This window comes from Podarcis pityusensis, assembly GCF_964106645.2.
Source record: "Podarcis pityusensis genome assembly, chromosome: 1".
Classification (NCBI taxonomy): domain Eukaryota; kingdom Metazoa; phylum Chordata; class Lepidosauria; order Squamata; family Lacertidae; genus Podarcis; species Podarcis pityusensis.
Genome location: NC_138028.1, coordinates 91031197 through 91057899, shown reverse-complemented (window position 1 = coordinate 91057899; position 26703 = coordinate 91031197). Strand labels below are relative to the sequence as shown.

General features: G+C 40.4%; 3 protein-coding genes and 1 long non-coding RNA gene across 8 annotated transcripts in view; 2 read left to right on the top strand and 2 right to left on the bottom strand.

Moving 5' to 3' along the window:
* EPB41L5 (erythrocyte membrane protein band 4.1 like 5) overlaps positions 1 to 10524 on the bottom strand; it is a 57584-nt gene extending 47060 nt beyond the window's left edge. The window contains exons 1-3 of the mRNA XM_081006534.1: positions 10391 to 10524; positions 5416 to 5600; positions 734 to 838 (exon numbers count right to left, since the gene is read on the bottom strand). Of these exons, the coding sequence (XP_080862660.1) occupies positions 734 to 838; positions 5416 to 5595 (285 nt within the window). The 5' untranslated portion in view covers positions 5596 to 5600; positions 10391 to 10524. The remainder of the gene's footprint in view (positions 1 to 733; positions 839 to 5415; positions 5601 to 10390) is intronic.
* On the top strand, positions 5626 to 26700 carry LOC308479150 (uncharacterized protein). 4 transcript variants are annotated; one of them, XM_081009607.1, is made up of 4 exons: positions 5626 to 9659; positions 10343 to 10506; positions 11039 to 11179; positions 12343 to 12453. In XM_081009607.1, exons 1-4 carry the CDS (start codon positions 9645 to 9647, stop codon positions 12395 to 12397), a joined length of 375 nt encoding a protein of 124 aa, XP_080865733.1. In that variant the 5' UTR covers positions 5626 to 9644; the 3' UTR covers positions 12398 to 12453. The 4 variants fall into 4 exon arrangements, 1 of the variants encoding a protein (XP_080865733.1); XR_013987505.1 differs by lacking the exons at positions 5626 to 9659; positions 10343 to 10506; positions 12343 to 12453 and adding exons at positions 9864 to 10213; positions 26595 to 26700; XR_013987506.1 differs by lacking the exons at positions 5626 to 9659; positions 12343 to 12453 and adding an exon at positions 26595 to 26700 and having other exon boundaries at positions 10434 to 10506; positions 11036 to 11179.
* On the top strand, positions 12463 to 20681 carry LOC308479350. Its single transcript, XR_013987631.1, has 2 exons — positions 12463 to 15272; positions 15323 to 20681. It is a non-coding gene; the product is annotated as an uncharacterized lncRNA (long non-coding RNA).
* Positions 21959 to 26703, bottom strand: part of PTPN4 (protein tyrosine phosphatase non-receptor type 4) — an 82528-nt gene continuing 77783 nt past the window's right edge. For both annotated transcript variants that reach the window (XM_081006460.1, XM_081006461.1), the window contains 2 exons: positions 24545 to 24680; positions 21959 to 22435 (listed from right to left, as the gene is read on the bottom strand). In XM_081006460.1, coding sequence (XP_080862586.1) covers positions 22352 to 22435; positions 24545 to 24680 — 220 coding nt within the window. In that variant the 3' untranslated portion in view covers positions 21959 to 22351. The remainder of the gene's footprint in view (positions 22436 to 24544; positions 24681 to 26703) is intronic.

The window sequence follows — 26703 nt, the reverse complement described above, 5'->3', positions numbered from 1 at the left end:
ACCAAAATTAACCCCCTCGCCAATCAACTTATTTCTCCCCCATCAGAGTGATGTCAGTTGACCAGCAGATAAGTGTGGTTTTAAAAGCATGGTCTGGAGGGGCAGAGTTTCCTCACCCCTGCCTTAAAGTTTCTATGATGCTGCATTAAGATTTTATGGGTCAGGTCTGGGGCACTGAGAGGTCATACACACACCTGCACAGAAAGCCCAATGGGTTTTTACCCCCCTCTGACCCTCCTTTCTAATGGTTCTGTCCAAAGCGGCCTTTAAACTATGGCCTTTAAACCAGGACCTTTAAACTATGATGCAATAAACATGTGTGTAACATGAATTACATGCAACAAAGACTCCAAGGCACTAAAAAAATACTTTTCATACTATGAAAGAAACAGAAGTCATGAACTTCTATTATTTTATTGTCTTGATTTGTTTGATTTACTTCAATACAAATTAAAAGCGGGGGGGGGGGGTAATTAAACATATTCTCATTTTTGAGATTTGAATTAGAACCAACAACTCTCTGATCCATAATTTTATCTATCAAAACCAGGACAGAGGACATGAAAAAGGGAAACTGATTTTATACTGAAGTTCAGGACAATTTCTTAAACTCATCTATAAATTTTGTTGTACCAAGAACAACTTAACACTTGCACAAATCTTGTGTTTGGCCTGGTATGATTTAATTAACTTTACTACTGTAAGAAGAAGAAAAAAACCCCATGCCACTCACTGCTACTTGTGCAGAATCCATGAATCGTAATCCAAAATAGTCATTTTCAATGAGGTCCAGATGGTACATGATCTGTTCAAACAGCTGCTGTCCTTTGGCTTTTTTCTGAAATTACAAGAGGAACTTGTGTTAGTAAGAGGCTGATTAGTTGATGATTAACCTTATTTTTGAGGGCAATTCTGCATGCACTCAGAAATTCCAGTAAAAACAATAATGCATTGCTACTCTCTAGACACCAATTCGGTCAACTGCTTATATTACTTCTAACAGCAAACCTGATAGCCTTTGACTATCATTTTGGTAACAAAACCGAAGGCAATGGTTTCTGCATATTCACTTTATACTCTCTCACACATATACACAAAAATAGCCTGAAGAAGACTGAGCATGCTTCTTGCCCTCCAGGAAGCACAAGATTTATCTGATTAATTTCTATGCCATCCTTCATGTGTAGACCCCAGTTTACAGATATATTAAAACCACAAAAATTAATATAACTATATCAAAATCACAATTAAAATTAAATCATATCAGTGGAGGGGGGGGGTGCTTCTTCCAATTCTGATTAATAACTCCCTGCCCAGTTCAGCAGAAAAATTAACAGCTTAAAACTATCCAGAGATGGAATTAGGGTTCAGAGATGCGTACCATGAATATATGGATCCTGTAAACTCAATTTCCCCACCCCCACTCTCCCCAAAAGTATAGTAGAGGGGAAAGCATCTCCTTCCCAGCACTGTAACAGCCAGGTTCAGGACTACATGAGCATCTTTCTTCTCCCCTAAATTCAATCTCAGCAATCACTATCTCTAGATCGCTGACCTTAACGAACCAGAAGTTACTGATCTAGTCCTGAAACTCAGCACCCTTATGAACTGCATGATAACTGTTATTTCCCAACTGTTTTACCTCATCTATAATCTCCCACTGCCCCAACTTCTTTTAATATTCATTACTGAATCCAAAGTTACTGAAAAAATAAACACATTAAACATTTAAGAGCTCATTGGAACAATATGCAGCCTGTAATTCTGGAGGTCCAGAGGCCCTTTCTTCAACCTATGAACTTCACAGAATTGCAGATTTCATTTCTGGCCTCTACAGTCACAAATAATGTGAATATGCGTAGGCAAAGAAACCGAACAAAATGATTTGCAGTGCCACACAAATTGTTCAACATAACCTCACAAACACTCAATAACTTCATTTAGAATCACTTCATTTGAAACGGAATTGAAGAGAAAATCTAAAAATGTCACCAAAAATATTTATGTTTCTCAGTGCTCTGACAATGTTCTTAGTGTCTCAATTCTTGAGACGCTAAGTTTGACAGCAAACTTTACATTGCACTCATGAAAGCCCACAATAGTCAAGTAGCTTGTTTCAGGAAGGCTAAGAACCCTATTCCAAAAGTACATGGGTGCTGCAGCTCTGGCTGCCAATTAACTACTCGGCTAGTTACAAGGTGCTGGTACTGATGCACAAAGCCCTATACAGCTGAGGACCAGGACAAAAATATCATCTCCTTCCCTTATATATCCAATCATCCATTGTGCTCTGCAGGGCAGGGCCTCCTGCAGGTACCATCTTATCAGGCCATATCAGGCACTACTTCTACTGCCTGTTTGGTGTTTGTTAAGATCTTCCACTTTCAACAAGCCCTCTGAGAGAAGAGTTTTATCTTCGTCAGTATCTGTATTGGATTTGAAATTGTTTTTATAGATGCATTTAAAAATTTGTTTTATTGCATTGAGAAATTGCTCCTAGATGCTTCAAAACGTCTAGCTGGGTGCAGAAAAAATGGTACTGATGTTAACAAGTTTTAGGAAAGAAAGAATGTCCCTAAGCATCCTTCCACAATGCAGCTACTAGAATTTTCCACCCAGGGTCGCCTTGATCTCCGGCCTGCTCTTTCCCATGCCCAGCCACCCAGAGAGGTTAAATAGCAAAAAAGAAAGAAAGAAAGAAAGAAAGAAAGAAAGAAAGAAAGAAAAAGAAACCCACAAAAATACTGCAAAGTGAAATCTGTTTGTGGCCAGAAAGTTTAAAGTAATTGACATGGAGAACAGGGCTGCATTTACTGAAAAAAGAAAAGAATAATTCACAATCTCTGCATTCACCACAGTAAGATTTTATGCAAGTGATCTTTTGTGTATATTGTGCCTCAACTTTTTAAATACAGCAATCCTATGGGTTTTGCAACATAACCCCACCCCACAAGCCTTTGTCTGTCAAAATGGTAACTATACATTCTACAATGTGAGGCAAAACAACACGCATAATTGTTACCAGTGAAATAATAATAAACAGAACATTTTCAATGGAACAGCAAAGCAGTGGAAAAATTTCCACACCACATCATTGCTAACAACTCCTGAGGTTTCTGAAAAAAGCAGGTAGTCACAACTAAAACAAAGCAGCCCTCTTTGGTTGATCTATAGCAGGCATGTCCAACAGGTCGATCGCGAGCTAGTAATGACTCCGCCTTCTGCCCCTGGTGCTAGCTGTCTGCTTAGCTGGCGTAAATGTAAAAGGACGCCGCTGAAAGTAGAAGCAATGTTGTCTGTAGCGCTGCCCTCCAAAAAGCTCAACAACTTTGGCTTGTCCCCCCCAAAAAAGCTTAACAACTATTAGCAATGACAATGGGTAGATCACTGCCAGCTTTTTTTGTACTGGGAGTAGATTGCATTCTCTTGGGAGTTGGACGTGCCTGCTCTATACAGTGGTACTTTGGGTTAAGAACTTAATTCGTTCTGGAGGTCTGTTCTTAAACTGAAACTGTTCTTAACCTGAAGACCACTTTAGCTAATGGGGCCTCCCGCTGCCACAGCACCACCAGAGCACGATTTCTGTTCTCATCCTGAAGCAAAGTTCTTAACCCAAGGTACTATTTCTGGGTTAGCGGAGTCTGTAACCTGAAGCGTCTGTAGCTTGAGGTACCACTGTAGCTTACAACACAGGCAAATGGTAATGCACAATCTATACACTTTTCTTCAGAGAGAGAGAGAGAGAAAGAAAGAATTGCACTTATATACAGTGGTACTTCAGGTTACATATGCTTCAGGTTACATACGTTTCACACTCCACCCACTCTTTAAAGGGAGCGCGGCTCTTGGGGGAGCCTTAGCCGTGCGCAACTGGCTGTCCTGGCTTCTTGCTTAGCCGTGGGCAGCCTCTCCCGGGCAGTGGAAGCCTTCATCCGCTGCCCGGGAGAGGCTACGCGTGGCTATCCCATAAGCCAGGACAGCAAGCGGGATTGCTGCGCAGCGATCCCACTTGCTGTCCTGGCTTCTGGGATTCAGAATAATTTTTTTCCTTGTTTTTCTCTTCCAAAATCTAGATGCGTCTTAAGGTCAGGTGCGTCTTATAGAGCGAAAAATACGATATATTAAGCTGGTGTATGCAGCTTGATCAGTAATATTCACTAGTGAACAGTGATTAGAAAGCTGCCTCGGTTAAGTGGGCAGCCCACTCTCTTATGTGTTGGCTTAAGCAAATATTTCCTAGAGCAAATACTATGCTTCTCCAGTGCAATATTGCTAGGTCAGCTCAGCTTCCTGCCAGATGTTCCAGTTCCAAATCTTGCTGCCAAGAATGACAAATATAGGGTTATGTAACTATCGACTTATCCTCCCCTTTTCCATATAGCAGTACAGTGTTGGTATGACTTCATGGTTCAAATCACTGCAGTTTCTAAAATCAGACCAAGGAACCAATAAAAATAGACAAGGATATCTATCTATCTCTTTATCTCTCTATCTAGATATTACACATGGATATATATTTTTGTGTGTATTAACCTTTCAACTCAAATGTTTCCAGAGTAGAACATGGAAAACATTAAAATAATAAAAACCAGAAATTTAAAGGCTGGTCCCTGTGCTTCAATCTGCTTTTATATTGGTGCCCTTTGTACATAGTAAACAGTGAAATTATGAAATTAACTGTGTCCCTTGTATGGAGCTATGCCATATTTTCCTTGTTAATTTCAGTTAGGCTGGAAATCAAAGTTCATAGAGTGGAATGTCCAGGCTTTGGATTAAGAGAGAAATTGAGCACAAATTGAAATGTGTAAATTTCAATCTGCTAGTGTGTTGCACATTAACTACATAAAATGTATATCTTGTTACAATTACAGTGGTACCTCGGGTTAAGTACTTAATTCATTCCAGAGGTCCGTACTTAACCTGAAACAGTTCTTAACCTGAAGCACCACTTTAGCTAATGGGGCCTCCCGCTGCCGCCACGCCGCTGGAGCACGATTTCTGTTCTCATCTTGAAGCAAAGTTCTTAACCCGAGGTACTATTTCTGGGTTAGCAGAGTCTGTAACCTGAAGCGTCTGTAACCTGAAGCGTATGTAACCCGAGGTACCGCTGTATAAGCACTTTGAATTTAGCAAACTGGCAGTCCCAAACTACTATTAATATCTTTCCAGCAAGCTGCACCATACAGCAGTCTAGCTGTCATGTTTTGCACTAACTGCTGCTCAAGGGCATCCCCACGTTCAGCACATTACAGTAATCCAACCTTGAGGATAGTAATACACAGCTCACTGTGGCTACTATGGCTGAAAACCATGACATGAGCACAATGATCTAATTCAACTCTGAGATAAAGAAGAACACAATTATTCTCTCAAACATGATTCAACCATGTTGAAAAAGTAATGTAATTATCATACCGGCAAGTCCACACTGACATCAGTTCCATCCAGCAAAGAGACACGGCATGTAATTATGGATTTCTCATCTCCAGCAGCAGGGATGTGAGTTGCAGCTCGCTGGGCCTCTCTTAGCCGTTCCTTCTCAGCATGTTTGCGCATAGACCTGCGCCCAAGCGTTCGTCGAAAGAAACTCAGCATCGTTACTAAACAGGCCAATAAAAAGTTGTGAATGTTTCAAAAGGAAAAAGTCTAACAGCTTTCAAACGAACTATTTCAAAATCAAGGCAGGTAAATATTCACATCTCACTAAATTTCTAAGTAATTATGCACTATAGAAAATAAGCAGAAAAGCAGGTATTTGTAATGCTCCTGAAAGGGTCAGTTCCCCTGCCAAGAGAACTTAGCAGCCCTACAGCAATTAGAAGTGCTGCTTTCAGACACTACCTGGAAATAAGACATCTCAAGAACTCAGCTGTCAACTTGCAGGTGCTTGATTCAAAAGCATGCCCAGATCCTTCTGAGGCTGCAGCACCCATGCAATTAATGACTGCAAAACATTAGTAATAGGACTAGGGACAAAGAAGAAGGAAGTTCGGATTTACAACAGAATCCCATAAGGCAGAGAGGGAGAGAAAGAATGTAGGTAGATCACAGTGTCTCTCATACTTTTATGGCACTAGGAAATCATTTTAAGGGCTACTTAAGGAGGCTCCGCTTTAAATACATGTTATAGAATACAAATTTTTGACAAGTAAGATAGAGCTACACCCTACGCAGTGAGAAGACAAATATACCTCTCAGTAGCATGGTACATAGTTGTTTAAATAGTTCAACATTTGTTCTTGAATACTTTGGAATTCACAGCTTACTGGACACAACGGGCCTAGAGGCTTCAAAATCAGCCTCCACATTCACTTTTCTGTTTCAAGAACAAAGAGCATGCTCACACATGTTAGGTTCTGCTTGGTTTTGTCTGCATAAAGATTACAGGAAGGTTTCGAGGAAGGACAAGGGAAGCTAGCTAGCCCACCCACATACAGTACACATTAAGGGCACTCAAAAGTTTGCACCTTGCATGACTCATAGCTGAATCCAAACAATCTGGACCCTTGACAGAAGTTTCAGTCTCCACTATGAGCCAAAAAGGATAAACTGGCACATACGCCTTCCACCTTCTGTCTGTCTGGGCTTGCCTGCCACATGCTATCACCGTGAGAGGCTGGAATTCTTAAAAGGTTAGATTAGCACAACTGGAAGATTAAAATTTTAAACTACTCCAGATTTATTGACTATGGCATAAGCCCCTAGTAATATCAATATAATCCAATAATATCTACTTCTATTCAGAATGTTAATTCTGCCCAAAAAGAAGAAGCATTTATCTCCTTTAATTCTGGGTTTGTTCCTTGGCTTTTAAATAACTCAGTCTAGCTTAGAAAATAGCATCTCTGAATTCTTATACATATACAGAGCGGTCTCATACTGAAACTGGTTCACCTGCTTCTATATTGTCTACTTTGACTTACGAAGCTTTGAGAGGTCTCAGACAGAGATCTTTTCTAGTTAAGTTCTTTCATTCAAGCTTCTGAAGCTGAACTGAAGCTGGCATTTATGTATGCTTGCCACCTGCTGTATCACTGAACTATTGTCCCCTCCTGTATAGGACAGCTAGTGGAAGGTTTGGAGAACAAGAACGTATATTTATTCTAAGGCGTTTCATTGTTCAAAGCCCTTTATTGTGCAACCTCCTACATCATACAACCTGGGGCTGACAAGTACTCACTACCAGATACTAGAATGCCTGACCCACTTTCATTGCCACACCTGTTTGCTGAGCCACCCTGTACCCCTTTCCATAAACACATAGACTGAAGATGATGTGGAACTCACACCTGCCGAGAGCAACTTTTCACCTCGAGGTAGATGCACATATCTTACAGTATGATCTCTTATGTGATATGTAAAGCTTATGAAAGAGCAGCTCAGAAAACCAGTAAAATACATGCAAGGAATTTTGTTCAACATGTGAACAAGCTAAAGCTGAAATGACATAGTCATTGTAGTAACCAGTTGTGCAACTGGTGTGTTTATTAAATAAAAACACATGTGTCTGACTGATATAGAACTTCAGAGGGGCTCTTAAAGGCCAATAATGAGAACTGAACAAAATCTGGAATTAGGTCTGGGGTCTGCCAGTCAGTGCAACATCATACTGCAAAGCCACCTCATACAGTGGTACCTCGGGTTAAGTACTTAATTTGTTCTGGAGGTCCGTACTTAACCTGAACCACCACTTTAGCTAATGGAGCCTCCTGCTGCTGCCACGCCGCCGGAGCATGATTTCTGCTCTCATCCTGAAGCAAAGTTCTTAACCTGAAGCACTATTTCTGGGTTAGCAGAGTCTGTAACCTGAAGCGTATGTAACCTGAAGCTTATATAACCCGAGGTACCACTGTATCTCCCTATTTTATTATTATTTTTTAAAAAATGTACCCCTCAAACCTCAAGCACAATAACCTCAACACTCCCCAATATTTAGAATTGTACATCACTTTCCACTGAGAAAGTTCCAAGGTGATTTACAATAAAAACTAAGACCTCTTCTGTGGTTTGTTTGTTTTTTAAAGAAACTGAACAACACTGCCAATTTATTTCAAGGTTAGGCAACCAACAAATCAGTTTTGTTTTGTGAAGCCTGCAAATATCAGAACTGGCAAGCATACAGTATGTTATTGTTTCTGAACAAGCCCTCAACAAATATTCAAAACAGAGAACAGCTTGCACTGCAACTATTTGAACTGTTCAAGCTTAAATTTCCTCTGACAAGATGTTTCATGATGTCTAAAGTAAAAGAGGAAACCCACATAACAGCAATGAGTGGCATTCAACTAAGTTTCACAGAGTTAGACGAACTGAAATTAATGAACATTACTAAATTAGGTCCATTCATTTCAACAGGTCTACTCTGAGCAAAACTTGGTTGAATAACACACAATATTTTTACTATTGTGGCATAACCATGGACCGCATATCTATGATGTGTATAGGATGCTAAAGTAGTACTGGAAAAAGCACCACTTCCCCAATACCCAACAGATAATAGCAGGACAGGTCAAGAGGTAGAGGTAAGAATAACAAACAATACAGTTTAGGGAAGAGGCTCAATATATAGCTCGAGACTATGGTTAGGCTCTCCAAACATTAACTATAACCAGACAAGAAGGGTTCAGAGTGTATTTTTGTTTCAGGCACAGGGCTGGTCTCTAGAAAAGGGGAAAATATCACTCTGAACCAGGTTTTAAGAAGAGGGATTTATAAAAAATATTTGCAAAAACTGAGCATTTTAAAGGGGGGTGGCAGTATTGTCTCTGCATCATTTGTCAATAAAACAAAGGGGTTGCCTCAGAGCTGTCTACATTATGACTGGAAACTGGGAAGAAGTGTTCTATGCTTTACCTCCTTGCACATTCAAGTAATCAGTAAGAACTGAGTCATGATATAACTCCACACCCCAAAGAAAAACCTGTTCAGCTCCACATAGGGGCTCATTTCATATTTTGAGGATCCTAGTTTTAAGTAAGTGGAAATTCCTTTGGCTATGACAAAGGAAATGAATATACATGAGAAGCAGGGTGGGGTAGGAGGTGGCAAGTGTTGCACACTACATGGTTAATGGCTTACTGTGAACAAGAACTCACTGCATGATCACAGCTGCTTCACTCTTTTCCTTGCACGAACAAGCAGCCATGAAGTTTGGCTTGTTGCTATGCCCAAACCAGGGATTGTGGTTTATTTTACCAGCAAGCCAAATTTTGTTTATGACTTGCTGACTATAGTGGGGAGGACCACACATTCAGAATGTGGTCATAGCATCCTGACACCAGAAAGGAAATAGATATGGGACCATGTGAAGAAAATCATGCCCAAGAAGGTACAGAGTACCTTTCCATCATAACTAACTACATCCACGTCCATTCAAAGAAATACTGTAAATGCTTTCAGGTCTCACAGTGCTGGGATTGAACTAATGACACCTCTTTGTTTAGACACTAAGGTGATGAAACATCTTCCATTATTCCCCTCCACAGTTAAAAGATGGGGAATATGAAGCAAACAAGTATGGTTGATATGCACTAATGGAAATTGGGTGGATGGGGGGAATGCACAGGGATTAATATCCCCCTTATATTACGGATTGTAGCGTTGTCAGGCGAAAAAAGTAAACTAAAATATCACTCCCAAACAACATGAAGGGAACAAAGGTAGGAAGCTTGAGGGCACCGTCAAAACTCAGATGAGATACCTAAACACGCAGCCGATGAAAACACAGCGCTTGGTTATAGGGGAATTAAGACACAGGGAAAGGTAAACAGGAAGCCAGTCCATGAAAAAGGTCACTTTTTAACCCTTCCTGACAGATTTCTGCCCCCGCCTCCCATTTCAACCCATCCTTAATCCCACCTTTGTCGGGATTTGACGCCCGCCATCCCCCCTCCCCTTTGTCGTCGCTTCCTATGGCTGTGATAATTAGGTCGCAGAAACTTCCAACTGGTCGAGGGAGGCGGATGGACGCGAGGGAGGGAAAAGGTGAGGACGGAGGGGCTGGGAAAAGGCATGGCAGCGTCAGCAAGGCGGGCGGTCGTCGTCGCCCCACACTCGGAAAGGCATAGCTACTTATGGGGCGGGCGCTAAAGGCTGGAGAGCCACGGGAACGCCTGGGAAGTAAGAGGCGTCGCTTTGGGGCAACGAGACCCTGAGAGAAAGGGAGAGGGCTGGATGTTGCTTTTAAATGAAGAGATATTTCGGAAAGCGCCAGGCAAGCAACAGGCGAGACGCAACAGGGAGGAGAGAGAGAGAGAGAGAGAGAGACGCACCTTCTCAGCGCACATCCCCCCCCCCGGCCCCCCTCCAACCCGGACATTATTTTCCCGCCTTTCCCCTCCAGAAAACAGTCGACAGCCTCCGCGAGACCCAGACGCCCAAAGCCACCTACCAGCCTCCCTCTTCTTCTCCTCCTCGCCCAGCTGCGCTTTTTCCCGACCGGCGCGTCGCCTCCGAAGGGAAGGACTCCCGGCTAAGCGACGAGGGGCGGAGGCAAATGGCCGCTGAGTAAGGCCAAGGAGCCGCCTCTTTCCTCCTCCTCCTCCTCCTCCACCTCGCCCTGTGTTTCTTTTTTCCCCTCCCCTCCCTTGCTCGGGCCTCCTCCTCTCCCAGCTCCCGCCGCGAGAGAGAGAGAGAGAGCGGAGGGAAAGGCAGCAACAAAACAAACAAGTCAACAGCCGCCTCTCGTTTCCAGAAAGCACGAGGCAGCCTGGCTGCATCACACGAACCCGCCCCCCTCCCCGGTCACATTTTTAAAAATCCAAATGCATTTGTTTAAGACACTCTGCCGGCTCCGAACAGGTCCCGATATTTTACCCATGAGGGAAAAGCGCCTCCCTTGCTTATATTGGAGCTGCAGCCCTAATGTTCCCAGGTATAGCGGGGCTAAACCCGTGTTCTGTGAACCGCCCTGAGACCTCTGGATATAGGGCGGTATATAAAATCAATCAATCAACTGGGGAGGCGAGTTGAGAAAGTCCGTGGTTAAATATTCCCTAGCAAGACCCGATCGCTGACATATTCTACTTTAAATCAGCAGGAAGAAGCAACATTGTCCGAGTCAGCTCTCGCAGCCAACCATTTATATTAAAATGCTAAGCAGTGCGCCCAGGATAACACGAACAAGTGGGAAACGCGGCGCAACTCCGCGCATCTCGAATACATCGTGCAAAAAACGCAGGTAAAGACGCACATACTGCATGTATAGAAGGCTGCCTTCCCTGGCGGATAATCCGTGGCGGTGCATCCTGGTGGTAGGTAGGCAGGGCCATCCCTCCTCTTCCCGCCCCTCGTCCAGCAGCCGCTGCGGGTGAAGAACTGGGAGGGGGGACAGATCCCTTTTGCCAGAAGCCTGACCTCATAGCTGGCAGAGGGCTTTCTGTTCCTTCCATTTGCTTAAGGCCCGTCCCGTGCCCCCTTCTCCTCCCTAGGATCCCTAAATCACATAGAATTAGGTTGAGGAAGCAACATTCCCTTAGCCCAGAAGTTCCTTGCTCCAGCATATATGATCAAAAAATATTTACAGCACAATCCTATGCCTATTTACTTAGAAATAAACGTGTGGTTCAAGGGGGCTTACTCTCCCACAGGTAAATGTGCATAGGATTACCACATTCACACCCACCCAGCTATATATGATACCATAAAGACAATGTTAAGGGGCAATGAACCCACATTAAGCAAAATTTATTAGGAGTGCTTCCAAACGTTCTCTTGTTTTGCTGCTACGATTCATTTGCCTACCGGCAAATTCAGGTTGTCCATGGAGGGTGACTTTGGTGCTATTGTGCAACAAACCCACTTCCACAAAAACCCAGGCTTCTGTGATGAATGACAGGAAAGTGCGCAGGACAATTGCTTGACATGGCACTGTATAACAGCCCGACACCTGATAAAACAGGTGTCTTACAAGCTCCCTGCAAACAAATTAGGATGTTCAACAAACAGGTTGTTTGGAAGCAACCTAGAAAAGTAGGGGCATACTCACTATTTCAGCTGGAGAACCCCCAGGCTCCCCATCCCTGAGATTTAGGATTGGCCACAGCTCACTTTTTTGAGTGTACATTCATTGGTAAAAGTGGGTTCGCTGCCATGTGTGGTGTAGAAGACCCTCACACATGCCAAATACATGCACCAGTTTCATACACCTACTACCCAAATCCAAAGACAATTTTCAGCAAATAGTAATGTTGCTTCTTGTGCTAGCAGATACCAGCCAAAAAGGTGTGTTCAGCCTAACATTCAATTAAGCCATTTGAAGGTAAGCAAGGCAGCACAGTGTGCCTTATGCTGTAGGGTAAGTCATATGCATGTCAGCATTTCTGGAACTTTCCTTTTTCTCAGTGATACAGAGCCTGAAGTCCAAACTAATCACCTGTGCCCTTTACCTGAGACTTAAAAGGCAGGTATAATTAAATTTCTCTCGTTAATACATGTGGAGGTCTTTTGGGCTGCCCGAGAGGCATCGCAAAATCTTTTACATCTCTGAACAGACACCTGCCTACCTTGGCTATGCACCAACCTTCCCCTGCAGTGTTAGGATTGCAGTGGGAATAAAGAAGTGACATGATAGAAGTTTATAAAATTATGCACAACATGGAGAAATTGGATAAAGAGAAGTTTTTCTCCTCTCCCTAACACTAGAACTAGTGGACATCTGAATGGAGCTGAATCAGTTGCATAGTTAAAAATATGAAACTTGCTCCCATACGAGGCAGTAATAGCTACCAACTTGGCCTTAAAAGTGGATTAGACAAATTCGTGGAAAACAACACTATCAGTAGCAAGTAGATGATCGTGTTCTGCTTCCATTGTCAGAGGCATTGTACCTGTGAATACCAATTGTTGGAAATCACAGGTGGGCTGTTGCACTTATGTCCGGCTTGCAGGTTTCTGTGGGCATCTGGCTGGGCATTGTGAGATCAAGGTCAAATCTGCACTAGTTCTACACATTGTAAACACAATGAAAGAATATTTTTAAAGTATGTGATCAACATGTAACTAAGGTGAAAGTGTCAGTCTGAAGACTTGTAGGAAGAAATGAAGGAAAAAAGATAAAACACAAGAAGTAATTGAAGAACTGGATGACAAAAGAGAAATATAGGGGTAAAGATAAGGTATTAAAAGGCTGATTATACCAATTTAGCAGAATACATGGAAGAACTGTTTGAAACAATTTCAGGACTAGATTGCACGGAACCTATTTCTATTGAGAAGGGATACAGAATTAAGATGTGGCAAAATATATATACAGTGGTACCTTGGGTTACATACGCTTCAGGTTACATATGCTTCAGGTTACAGACTCCACTAACCCAGAAATAGTACCTCGGGTTAAGAACTTTGCTTCAGGATGAGAACAGAAATTGTGTTCTGGCGGCACGGCAGCAGCAGGAGGTCCCATTAGCTAAAGTGGTGCTTCAGGTTAAGAACAGTTTCAGGTTAAGAACGGACCTCCGGAACGAATTAAGTACTTAACTCGAGGTACCACTGTATATAAAATAGGGTAAGAGATGTGAGATTTTTTTCTGGAAATATTAAGATAAAAATAATTGGCAAATTACACGATTCACCAAGTAAGGCAATGGAGAATTGTAGTCTTCCATCCCCGGCTCAAATATTTCCCCAGTTATCCTGAAGAAGCAGAAACCTGTGATTTGTAGAAGGCATATGGAACACCAAGGTAGAGAAACTGATTTGTCACATTGTTTGGCCTTGTCTAGCTGATTTTTAATTATAGTAGCCAGTATGCCCTCATCATCAAACATGAATAGAAACACGGCATGGGAGGAAGGGAATTTAACCCTGCTGCGGTCTTCTGATATTTCTCTATAGTTAATGCCAGTATTGTATAGTAAAGTGGTTAGTGTTCGAATTCCCACTCAGCCATGAAGCTCACTGGGTGACCTTGGCCAGTCACTGCCTCTCAGCCTAACCTACATCACAGAGTTGTTGTGGGGATTAAATGAGAGGGAGGGACGTACGCCACCTTGAGCTTGGGGATGGAAAATAAATGCAAACAAGCAAGCAAACAAACAAACACATTAAGTTTCCAAAACTCATTGTTAACATAGCCTTGGCTTTTCACTATTTTCAACCTAATTCTGTCTTTATCTGTGATATGCCAAACTAGTATTACTATTCCTCATTAGGATAAATGTGCATGATCAAACAGCAAAGTGGTCAGCAGTAGCATGTTATACAGGAGACTCTTCTATCACTACTGAGGTGTGTGTGTGCGCACACAAAATAGCCCCAAGGTTAGATCACCTTTAGTATTAACTCTGGTAAGGGCAGCATGTTCACAATGGGATCAACAATGCTTAAGTACCACTGAATTTCCATATACTGTAAGTTTACAACCAAATGAAGCAGCAATTCCCTCACTGTTTGCATGCAAAAAAAAAATCTGTCCAAAGACCAAGATCAAAAAACCCATTGATAATTATCAGTACTGCTGCAGAATATCTAGCAACTTTCAGTAATAAAAAAAAATCTCCAGACTTTAAATTACTAAAGCACATCTTTATTTTGCAATTAAACAATTAAGATCCACAAGTAAACTATGTTTTTTTCTTCAAGTTTGTACCTAGACAACTATTTGTCAATCAAAATTAAATATATCCACAAAATATGTATAACAGCATATATTTCACATAATGAAGTTGCTCTTAAGACTAAAAACAAGATTTGTTAAATGTTATATTTCTCTTATTTCTGGGGAGCTGCTGGTATAGTATGTAGAACATTAGTGTACTTTATTAATGGCAAGAACTCTCATTTTACCCCAATGCAGGCAAGATACATAAGGCCCTTTTAAAGCATACAGTAGCTGCAGTGATGAATGCTGAATTCTTTTCATTGTCCAGTGTTGACCAAATTCAAGTGCATGTCATTTTCAACGGAGCACATTTCCTGCTGCTTAGCATAGAGGTTCTTAGCTAAATAGTGTTTTTCCCCCCTTAAAAATAAAATAAACACATAAATTCAAAAGAGAAATCTATTTATATCAGATAAACTTGTGTAGTAAACAGAAGATGCACAATTATATTAGAGATGACTTACTGAGATGCTCAAAGCCAGCTCACTGGGCAGTGCAACACCCAACTGAATTGGACAATGCAACGTCACCGGGGGGGGGGGGGTGCAAATTCATTACCACTAGCAACAAACATAAATGAATTTGGGCACCCAAAAGGATTGTGGATTATGATCAAGACACAGTATTAGGTTTACATTTACACATATACTATAGCACCTGTGACAGGAAAGGGGTGGGGAAACTAGACAAATCACTTTTTTCTTTTTTTTTAGTATTTGCTAGGACGATCAGAGCCATATAAATTCATGTTAAATTTGAAGCCCAGCCCCTTCAAATTGCACCGGGAAGTTTGTGGACATACTCCTATAGAGGAATACAAAAGAACTTAGTGCCAATTGTTTTAATTGCTCCAACCATATTATAGCCTTTGTGTATAAGAAATTGCAACTTTTTCCCTTTAAAAACTATTTTTGTGCATTATCTATTCTTTATAATTTACAACTTAAATACCCACCTCCAACCCCCAATTTCCAGAGTTTTATGCAAATATTAGTAATGCTAAGCAGCTATAAATATATAAGCCAGGATTCAGAGAGCTCCCTGGATACACAGAAGTACTTCCAAGTAAGCACTGATGTTTCCCCTAACCACAACTCCCTATTCTTCCTCAGAGGTTACTCCCAAAGGTCTTTAAAGTCTGGAAGCAACAAGGATGGAGCCAAGAAGCAGCACATAGAAAAACTCTCTGCCCAACCCAGGAGTCCCTAGGCACAGTAAACTACTAAATTAAATGAAATCCACCGAGAAAAAACAATCAGAACTTGTAAGCAGCTACATTGTGGGGGTTACTTTTAGTATCATTATTATGATGATTACGGTTTTAAAACCTAAACCAGAAATATGTTTATCAACAGTTGCACTGCTATAATACCACAAAACAGGATGCTGTACGAGAACTACAGAATGGTACTCAGGCCTTGATATTTAAGGTCCGTATGCTGTGTGGTAGTGTAGACAGTGTTTAGCTTACTAGAATTCATTTTAAAACAGATGAAAACAGGTCAGAAGCGTAGCGCACTGATAAAACAATTCACACGAGGAACAATCCCAATCAACTCTGAACAGGAAACAATTAAGTATCTCTCTCTCCAACCTGGTAGCAAATTTTATTTTCTCCAAAACCTCTGTCAGTAGTAAAGCATTAGATAAAGTGCTACTATTTGAAATTCAAGAAATTTAGGCAAAAAGTAAATATTTTAAAATGTGTTAAATATCAAGTAATTCCACCAAATAATGTCCGTCAAGGTCTCTTCATTTCCATAGTATTAACATTGTTTCCAAAGAGCCATTTCCAAAGTGTTAACATAGTGGTCTTCAAATCTCTCAAAGGCCAGAACATTTGGTTTGAGGCAGGGGCGGTTAACCTGTTCCCCTCCGCATGTTGCTGAATTACAACACTCATCATTTCTGACAACTGGCCACACTAGCCAAGGCTGTTGGGAGTTAAGAGTCCCAACATCATCTTGGAGGGCAACAGATTAGTCACCTCTGGTTTAAAGGCAATACAATTTCACCACTTGCCCTCCAATGATTGAAAGCAAATACTTTCTAAACTTTCTTAAAAACTCAGATTGCAACTGATGTGAAAGCCTATGGGTTGTTAAAGTTAAGCATTCAAAGTTCTGGATAGGCAAAGAAGACTTTCTCCTAATCTTTTTACTATACCATTCCGAAGACTGAGAAGCAACCATTTTAACTTTGGTTTGTATTTCTTCTAATTTGGCGGCATAGACTAAATCAAAGCGAACATATTGATTTTCCTATACGTCACTTCCAGTATTGCCATACTTGGCTCTGCAGTTTTAACAAATCAGTATACTGCTTTGTTATACAATGAACTTGTTGGTTACAATTTAACATCTGTACCCAAAATTCCTTTCCTCCATTGCAAGTGGTAATAGCGCAAACTGAAAGTTAGTGTTGCATAATGATGGAAACAAAGGCTTGTGTTTGTTTCTACATGGCAGCTGGGTATTAAAATTAGGAAGAGCATGCATGCGCACACATACACACAAGCTACTACAAGAGACCCAAGGGATATCTGCAGGAAATCTTGGACACATAATTTAAGATGATTCCCAGATCGTAAGTTACAAGACTTTTAATTATCAGCTTGCATCCAAAGATATGGGCTTTCCCACCATTCCTCTTCACTAAAGCCTCCAAATTATACTCCTGAGGGTCAAGGGACCTTCTAGCATGGCAAGTGATGTGGTACAGGGTCTGTAGGAGGAGGAGGAAAATCAGCAGAAATTGTGGTCAAGTGCTTTCCACTTGCACAAGAATGCCTTTGGATCCAAGCCACTGTATTCATATAAGGCATCTGTCACTTCACTTGGTGAAGCTTTCCCCCCCACCCTAATCAGCTTCTCAGCCCAACAAGGACTGCAGTGAAGAATATCAACTGCTTACGGTTGCACTGCAAAAAGGGAAGGAGACACAATTCATTGAACCCTCTGGTCAACATACAACTTCATTTCAACACCCCAAGAGCCTTGTGGATAACATCCGGAGGCTTATTTTAATAACCAGGGCAATGAGCAATTCCCCTGCACATCCCAAGCTGCTTTCTCGGGCTGCTTCTCTCCCCCTCTCTCTGCGCATGAATATTTACAATGCCATGGATTCAGTCTGTATTTTGTTACGTGTTGGGACGTAAAAATAGGAGAGACTGCATAATATGCTGAACTTTCTCTTGCACAGCATATGCTGATCTAAGTGATCTGTGAATCTAACTATACAGGCAAGTTTAAGGCCAGAAATTTAAAAAGTGCAGGTAGTACCAGGTGTCTCCACTGCTTTCCAACAGCCAAGTCAAAGACTGAGGAACAGCACCTGCAAGATACAGTATATGGCAAGAACTCCTAAGACTTTCAGGAGCTTGGGTAACCATCCATTGCCAACCACACACTGCCTATTCTTAGTTACACTCTGCCCCCTATCAAGCAGCCCCTTCCCAAAAAAAATAATAGAGTTCTGCTCCACCAGATGGAAAAAAACTGCTGAGATTCTACAATACGACATTTCCTTCTTCTGGGCCTTCATGCACAGCTGCAACTGAAGCATTTCTGCTGCTTTTCAACCTTCCACAGATGCAACAAACCTAAATCTGCACATCGCTTGTGGCAAGGTGCAAGCCATACTACTTCCATCAAAAACCTCTCCCCAGCTCTCTGCACTTGCATTTTGTGCTTTCTGTGATAGGACAGTATTTCTAAATTGGGAGCTGTGGGATACTGCTACCCTGTAAGATATTACTTCTCTAGTATGTTAATAGGCTGGATTACAGTGTATTAATATGATAGGCTTTATTACATCAGTGAAGATGTCTTATATTTTAGACTTAATTTGTGGCCTTATGCTGATCTTGGTTTCAAATGATGCATGTTTGGGTATAGGAAAACCACTAAGGGACAACCAGGAATCCTGTTCTTATGTTAACATAGGGACATTACTGCAGCACTGGAAGTGGATGTCTACTCCAATGATTTGGAGGGACTACGCTCTAAGTGGCATGATTAGCTGGCACACTTAAAGCCATGCTGCTCAGAGAATGACTGACACTGAGGGTACTTAATATTTAACGTTCTCCAAGGTAAACCTCTACCACCCCAAAAGCCACACACCTAAAAAGGCAAAAAAGCAATTTTAAGAAGTCTCTCAAGAGTCCTAGATTTCTGCATTAGAAACCTTCAAAAGTACTTTAAATAATCATAGTTTTCAGTCCTTAAGATAAAAAACAAAAACACAAAAAACATACATCGGAAACATACATTGGCACTAAACCATTTCCCTATGGCTCTTATTTACAATTAAAACAACCTGAATTAAAACAACAACGACAACAACGACAACAACAGGAAGTGTTACATATGATTCTTTTCTCGCCCATCTTTTTTTAGCAAATAGTAAGAAAATAATTAGTCATAAAATCCAACATCCATAACACCCATCATTTTATATGTCATTATTCCTGAAACATACATTCATGTTTTGTACAGAATGAAAAACATACAAAAAATATTTTTTCCCTTTTCTTTTTAGCTTGATACAGATCTTCATAACCCAATGCAAAGCAATGAACAGTATTAACTTTTAGGCCATATAAAAATACTTGTAAAAGGCTATTTATACCACTATGGGAAGATGCATGTTGTGAAGATCAACTTTTATGGCATGATAATGCTTTGTTATCCTTTCTTTACTATGTGTGCATCTGAGGGAAATTCCTGTGGCTTGTTGATCTGCTGCTTACCCTACCAAACTAATCTCTTTCCATATTTCTTCATTGCCACTAACCAGCAAGCCCTAAATCAGCTTATATCAGGGGAGATGGAGGCCTGAAGGCAGCTAATGTTTTTGCCTATATGTCAGATCAACATCCTAAGTACCAAAAATATATGCCAACAAAACTATACATTGTGGTATAAATGTTTCTCATGGATTCAAATTGCTTTGGCAACCTCACATAAGAAAATCAGCGTATTTAAAATATCAATGATATACAACTCTCTAGTAATTTCCCTTGTATGTTTATAAAATGGGCAATGCTGTTTTCATTTATATGTTGGCAACAGTAACATACATTGGCAATAGTAACACATGTTTCACTAGAATGGATGCAGTAATTTAGTATTTACTTTAATGTGTTACAAATGCTTAAATTAGTCCTGCAAATAACCAACACTATGGCACAGAACAATTTCCAAATTAAAAGCAGGAAAGGCTTCTCTAGGTATTAAACCATTTTTGAAGTAAGCGGTTCAAAATAGAATATGAATATGCAGTATATAGCATTATTTATATTCTTATTTGCCACCTGACTGGTTGTTAGAACTACTGGAGGCTTTCTATAAAAAGGACTTTACATTGCTTGCACTAACATCTAAGGATGGTTTAGAGTGCAATGCAATATTGTTAGCAGTTACTCACATTGTGCTGGGTAATCTGAAACTGTCTGAAACATAGTTTAAAAATGCATTTCAGCCTTTCATTTTGTGTTGAACAGAAACAAACTATTAAAAGCCACTGGGTCCTTCAATTATCAATTGATGTAGAACATTTGAATCCACTATCCCGCTTCAATTTCAGGGCTGTCAAAAGTAGCAGTTTATCAAGCACTCATTCCAATTTGTGAGAGCAGACAAAAGTGTATTCCTACACCCTGGACAAATGCTCAGTTAGGGACTGAGGGGTGTGTGTGTGTGTGTGTGTGTGTGTTTTAAGAAGCCCATTACACCTCATCCTACTGAAACTACAGTTTGGGTGAAAGGAATTGACACTAGCATTCATTTCTACACTGACTCAAGAAGTTATATTAAAAGGATAATAATGCAATAATTTCAAAACCAGAAATGGAGACTACTGGATTTGCTTTAAAAATAAACAAACAGGCCAGCAGATGAGGTTTTGTTTTTTTGAAAAAAAAAATAAAGTTTCTCTTTCATTTGGTATCATGATGAAGAGCTGCTACAACTTTGCACCACCAATTTCAGGGCATTGGGTACAAACTTTATACAGCAGATTTGCAGCCCCTTCCAATACATATAGAGGAGAATAAATGTGTTTTGTTTTTTTGTTTTTTTAAAAAAGAAAAGACAAACCTCATATTGTCATCTATAGTCTGCATATTCTGCTTTTTAAAAAAATCAGTAATTATTCAAACCTTTTTAATACAGGGCAGTGTAGGTTTTCATAAAGAAACAACTGAATCCTAAATGCATATTGTGCAATAAGCTGTCTCAGATCTTCTTCTTTCATAAAAAGGAGACAAAAACCTTTACATGACCCTAGAATGAGTTCAGATTCTGTATCAATTAAGTGCCTCCAATTGCATACATGCTAATGACCTCAAAAAAAGAGGCACACAAATAAAAAAGCACAAAAGTACACAGAGATCCCAAAGAACATATGGAAAGCATAAATGTTTTGGGAACAAGCTGATGGCATTTTATGCACCTTCCTCCCCTTTTGTCTTGTCATAACACAGTATAGCACAAACATGACTCAAGAAAGCACAAATGTGGACTCAGGAAATGTAACTGGCAAGCAGGTCATGGGGAAAGCTTACCTTGAAGTTTTAAAACAGTTATCAGAACTATCAAAAAGGTATAGCGTACTCAATTACAAAGCTTTTTTTTTTCTCAGTGGAAGGCTAAAAGAAAGAAATTCTAAAACTATCTACTGGCTTTACATTTGATGTTGCAAATATTTTACCAGTTGAAAGGAATGTGTCAGATTTCCTACTTCATTTCATAGCAGTAAACAATTATTACTTATTTAATAGGCTGGGGTGCTCTTGCTACCCATAGTAGCATGCAGGTACTTGTAGAAAGAGAAGGAATGGTATTTCTGTGACCCCCTATCGTATTCTAAGTACCATATTCTAAGCACCAAGGGCCATGCTTTAAAGTGTGAACCTGCTAAAGTAAATGTTACAATGATGATACTTCCCCCTTTAGGGCCAATACAAGTGCCTTGTCATTAAAGACATACACTGTCTCAAGGCACTTAAGGGGTTAAGACAAAACACATGCATTCATTCCCATTAGGTAATGTCGTCAGATGTTACAAAACACACCAATGTTGTGACATGCTGAGAAACAGAGCTACCAGGTCAAAAATAAATGCCCCTCCTATCCCACCCTAAATAAGATGCTGGTTAAACGGGCCTTTATGCAGCTACTGCCGAGTTAGACGAAAATGTAGCTTTCCACTATTAATCAGGTTAGATCCTTAGAACGGTACTGGGCAAAATGTGCTGCTTCAGTAGGCAGTGTGTCTAGTAGTAGTAATATTGCTAATGTTTCACCAAAATAAAAAACAAAACAAAACAGCAAGGATCTTAACACAGCAAAATTTAGCATTGGAAGAAATGGCTTTGTGTGTATTGTTTTGCTTTAAAAAGACATAGGTGTCAACCAAAGAGTGAAAAGTGTTCCAAGCCTTTTTTTTTTGTAGCAGTTCAAACAAAAAGGGACTGTATGGCACTACAATGATGTCTGGCAAGTCACGGAGTTCCTTAAGTCTGGTTTGTTCGAAGCAAAGCATGAAGAAAGAGTCTTCCAACACAGAAAAATCATAGTGTTTTAGAGACCAATTTTCAGTTTCAACATAAAGTGCAATAGTGCTGAAGTTTTTTCCATGTCCTTTTCATTTCTTCATTGTTTTCAGACACCATTTCTTGCAAGTAATGTTATGGCACACCAGTGTCTTGTATGGATTCTTCTGAAAGGTATCTTTTGTTTTCTATTAATGCAGCGAAGTCGTTAAAGGTCTAACAAGTTCTTCTTCATACACTTTCAAAATAGCCTCACAAACGAATCTGTATTGACTCTAGAAAGAACAGTGCAATAATTTATAAGTCACAGAAAAACAAACTGGGGAAACTAACAATGAACTATCAGGATAAACTTAAAAGACTTGAAGAATTTTGTGCTGAAAATACTACAGGATGGATCCAGTGACCAGCATGCTGCAGGAGAGGCTTCGGGGGGTAAGATGGGGGGGGGGGATAGCTTTCCTCTGTGCTTTTCTCCGACTCCAACCCTGTGGAACAACTGATGGTAAAGCATCCATCAGCAAACAATTGTTAAAAATCTCCCTTATTCTCCTCTCACCCCTCCTAAATCTGCTCTGGAAAACCTTAGGGGGGCTACGGGGCTAAGGGGATTCATTAAAAACTGTTTCCCTCTCCATTTTGCTGATGGAAGTCTTCAGTACTTGAGTGACACTGTTTGATACAACAGTTTAAAAGTTTTCATATACAAATATATAAACTTACATTTCAAGGGCTGCAAATTAAAAAGAAAAAACAAAGAATGAATGTGAAATTTATATTTAAGTAGCAGCCTTGAGATTTTCTTCCACTGACACATTCTTTAAATATTGTTCAAGTTGCTCACTCTGATCATTAGAATAAATACGAATTCTAGGTTCTATAACATCCTATATTCCATAATATCCATAGGCTACTTTTTCAGGTTTTTATTAGCATATAAGCAGTCTTTAGTGCATCTAGAGAAACAAAGGTCTAAAAAGAAATTTGTGTTTGCACAAGACAATAGCTACATAATTTCTAATATATAGGGTGAATCTAAATTCACATTTAAAACATGAAACCTAGGACAATGCCACCTTGTGGATAACATGCAGAAGTATGAACATTTACAGGGGAAACGGAAAGATTCAGATTTCAGTTTTAGGATGGCAATAACAGAACACTAAATCACTTTTCCTATGTGTGTTTTAATTTCCTTCTTGAACTTAAAAGCAAACCTTCACTTCATTTCATGATCTCTAAATAAACTCGCGTATGGTTAACTGCTTGTTCTGCATCAAATATGTGCACCTTGATCCAGAAAAAGATATATGTAAGCAGAAACATTCTTGCAAGTACATTTTTCCTACTCCATGCATGGAAGTGTGCTATGAAGAGGGGAGGAAACATCTGGAGCCCACAGATGGTGTTCCTGTACTGTGTGCACAGAAGATGAATAGCATCAGCTCTGACCTTGCTAATCATTTCCTTTGTTGTTTGACAGAAGGAGGGGAAAGCAGGTGTTGGACACCAGACACAACGGCTGGGGTCAGGCTAGCATAAGCCAATACAAGTGAATGTTTTAGCTCCATGCATAGCCCCTTTGCTCCTCTTATAATGCAAATGAATGAGCAATCAATAAAGTCTTACATTAACTATAATTTCTCATTTTGGAGAAAATGGGAAAAAACTATGGTATATAGGCATCAGAAAATGCCAGGATATTAGGCCAACTTCAGACTATGGCTTTAACCACGGCTTCCCAGCATGCATGACATTAGAAACTATAATTAATGGAAGAGTTCCTGGTTTGTTTGCTCCTTCATGCAAGGGGGCTATATGTATGGCTAAAAGTTTTGTATCTGTTTCTCTCATAACTGTCTACCACTACCAGCAACAAACAACATCTGTTTGACAAAGCAGATGCTGCAAGTTACCGTATTTTTCGCCCTATAGGGCGCACCGGCCCATAGGACGCACCTCGGGGTTTTTTTGGGGGGGGGAATGAATTAAAAAAATTATTCCCCCCCCCAGCCCCCAGAACAGGCTGCTATCCGCAAGTCTTGCGAGCCCGCGGGAACGCCCGCCGGGCTCGCAAGGCTTGCGGATAGCTTCCTGAAGCCTGGAAAGTGAGAGGGGTCAGTGTGCACCAACGCCTCTCGCTCTCCAGGCTTCAGCGAAAGCCTGCATTCGCCCCATAGGACGCACACACATTTCCCCTTCATTTTTGGAGGGGAAAAAGTGTGTCCTATAGGGCAAAAAATACGGTACATACAAATCAATACTTGTTTAAAAATTTAAATTGGTTCTCTCTTTAAAATTCAGTTAAGTGTCACCTATTTAAAAGTCATTGTTAGGCATCTGTGATACTGGAAGCAGTTTGTTCTAATGTATCAATAACTTACAGGAGTTTGGATCATCATGGCCCTTTGATCTCTCATAGTTCTCACAATATCCAAGGGAAAAACAGGCTGATTGCATTCAATGAGACACATAGCTGTTTCCATAGTGATAAGAACTCCTGTTCGTCCAATCCCGGCACTGGAAAATAAAAAGGACTACTTCTTATCACATTTAATATTTTAAAGCACTTAGGAGATATATATAATTAAGTGGCCTAAGTCAAACTTTTCTGAGTTAGCTGACATATACAGCAGCAGCATTTTCCACTGAATGAACACATTTTTTCCATAACAAAGATAGTAGATTTAATAAGAAATAATATATATGTACTTATAACTATTGTTCTTTGGGAAGCAGCCACACCACACAAATAGGCAAACAGCTAGGTTTGAACTTGTTAGGAAACCCTTCAAAGGCAGTGCTTTAGAGTGAAGGTATGCTAACTTCAGACGTATGTAGTTTATTTGGGTGTTATGCTTACTAGAACCCATGTGATCCATCAACATGTTTAGAATGTACAGAGTAACAGTATATATTCAAGATCTCTTAATATTCAAGGAATAGCCAGGAGCTGCTCTTTCTGGCTCCATCCAACATGGTTTGAGTAACAAGGTCTTCCTGAACTCTGGCGCGCTCCTGCATCCATAATTATCCTTTGGTGCTTAGTTTGTCTCTTAGAATTCTATGTAACTTTTTTCTTTTGTGGTAGCAAACACTGAAGACTGGATAAAGAGAGAAATAGGGCATAATTCCCAGGATTATCAGACCAGATACAGTCAAACCTTGATTGCCAAATGTAATCCATTCTGTTTGACTTCCAAAATGTTCAACAACCGAGGTGCGACTTCCGATTGGTTGCAAGAGCTTCTTGCACTCAAGCAGAAGCCACATCGGATGTTTGGCTTCTGAAAATCATTTGAAAACCGGAGCATTTACTTCCTCCCGGGTTTTCGGCGTTCAGGAGCTGAAACGTATGATAACCGAAGTGTTCAGGAACAGTGGTTTGACTGTACCCATTTCCACTCCAGAGCTCAGCCAGAGAATAGATATTTTGGAATACTAGATGGAATTCAGCATTGCACTGGAATGAATGTTCTGCCTGTGCAATCATTCAGCTCCCCCTTGTGTGTGCTGTTCTGGGAGTTCACTGAATAACCCTAGAGCCAATTTCAGGGGGCATGGGGGGGAGCCCCATTGCATTCCGCTGATGGCTCATTAGGTAGATCCCACCCATGAGATTTTATGTGCCAGGTCTCAACTAGATGGCAGTCAGTTATTACTGATTTATCAACAATAATCAAAGCCAATCCACATACACATAGGAAGGGGAGCAAAAGAATATGGACCAGACAATGTGGCATTGATACATTTCAATAAATTTCATTTTTGTAATGAGGCATGACTGATATTGTTTTTGACCTCAGACCTTGTGATGACGCCAAAATCCAAAGCTGAATATGAAAACAACAGTTAGAACTTCAAACAAGAATGAAAGAATTCTAGTCTGGTATCTATGATTTTGACCTACAGTGTAATGGGAGAACCCACGTATACAGTCTCCAGCAGCTGATGTTTAGTTAATGAAGCTCCTGAAACTGAGCCCTAGCCTAGTGAAAACCACTTGTAGGTGACCAGAAACAGCTTAGAAGCACAGCAGCAGCATGGGACAGAACTGCTGTAGCTGCTGTACAGATGAAAAAGCTACAGAAACTTAAGAACTGGCTATTAGGCCAGAAGGAAGAATAAAGAAGCCATGCATGCTGCTGGCAACATGTATTAAACAATACAATGCACAATTACCGGTATTCTGTACATTACTAGTAAGGTACCCCTCTTTAAGACAGTTTAGCCATTTCTATTTTAGCCTCATAGTTCACATGCATGGTTAGTACAGCTTCCTAAATTAGTTTTCTATCCAGTTCTGGCACATAAAGACATCATAGCTTTATGAAGCATGAAAACATGTTTCCAGACAATTAGGTAAAGCTATTCTCATTCAAAACCAGAAGGTCAAAAGAACACAGCAAGTAACTGTTTCTTTTAATTTAACAGAAAAAAGAATTCAGCTCTATATTTGAAAATGAAGGTGGCTACAAAATGAAATAAGGTTTTTGGTTGAAATCTTGAGAGGGGAGGCGCAGTGAGTTTTCCCTACAAGCTA

Excerpts from the sequence above, each read along its gene's own strand:
- LOC308479150 (XM_081009607.1), top strand. Across the intron at positions 10,507-11,038 it reads CGGAGGCAAATGGCCGCTGA|GAAGAAGCAACATTGTCCGA; the intron begins GTAAGGCCAAGG and ends TTAAATCAGCAG. Across the intron at positions 11,180-12,342 it reads ACATCGTGCAAAAAACGCAG|TGATACAGAGCCTGAAGTCC; the intron begins GTAAAGACGCAC and ends CCTTTTTCTCAG.